This window comes from Myotis davidii, unplaced genomic scaffold (assembly GCF_000327345.1).
Source record: "Myotis davidii unplaced genomic scaffold, ASM32734v1 scaffold1622, whole genome shotgun sequence".
In the NCBI taxonomy this organism is placed as follows: Eukaryota; Metazoa; Chordata; class Mammalia; order Chiroptera; family Vespertilionidae; genus Myotis; species Myotis davidii.
The window spans coordinates 709058-709612 of record NW_006293535.1 but is presented as its reverse complement, the minus strand read 5'-3'; the positions used below and the strand labels follow the sequence as shown (position 1 = coordinate 709612).

The 555-nt window shown below is 70.3% G+C and overlaps 1 protein-coding gene across 1 annotated transcript in view; it reads right to left on the bottom strand.

Annotated features, from left to right (window-relative positions):
- Positions 1-555, bottom strand: part of WDR61 (WD repeat domain 61) — a 21143-nt gene that overhangs the window by 5678 nt on the left and 14910 nt on the right. Inside the window, 1 exon segment of the mRNA XM_015566183.1 lies at positions 289-395. Coding sequence (XP_015421669.1) covers positions 289-395 — 107 coding nt within the window.

Sequence of the window (555 nt, the reverse complement as noted above, 5' to 3'; positions counted from 1 at the left end):
CCTCGCGGCCTCGGCCGTGGCCACGCGTGACCCGTGTCTGCGGATGGAGCCTCGCGGGCGTGAGGGGCCCCAGGCACCAAAGGCAGCCAAGGCTCACCTTGGGCCTCACCCGAGTACCGGGAGGCAGGGGGAGGCCAGGGCCCCTCGGACACCACCTGCCCCCCCCCACCCCCCTGGCCACGCTTCCCAAGAAAACAGGGAGCACTTTCCCGACCGTGACCTGGGGGCCGGGACGCGCACCCCTGAACCGTCCGTCCCCCTGAATGGGCCTGTCTGGGGAGGCGCTCACCACTTCCAGACCTTCACCAGGTCGTCCAGGGACCCCGTGACCACCGTCTCCGAGTTCTCCTTCTTGTTGGTCCCCCAGGCCACCGACCAGATGGCGTCATCGTGGGCTGGAACGGAAGCTACCGGTTAAGGCCTGGGCGGCCTCCACACTGACGGCGCCCAGAGAACGGGCCGAGCACCGTCCCCGCCTCCCGCGGGCACCCCCATCCCTGCCCGGTCTGCTCTGCTCTGCTGGGCCCTCTCCCAGGGGCTCGTATGACAACTGGG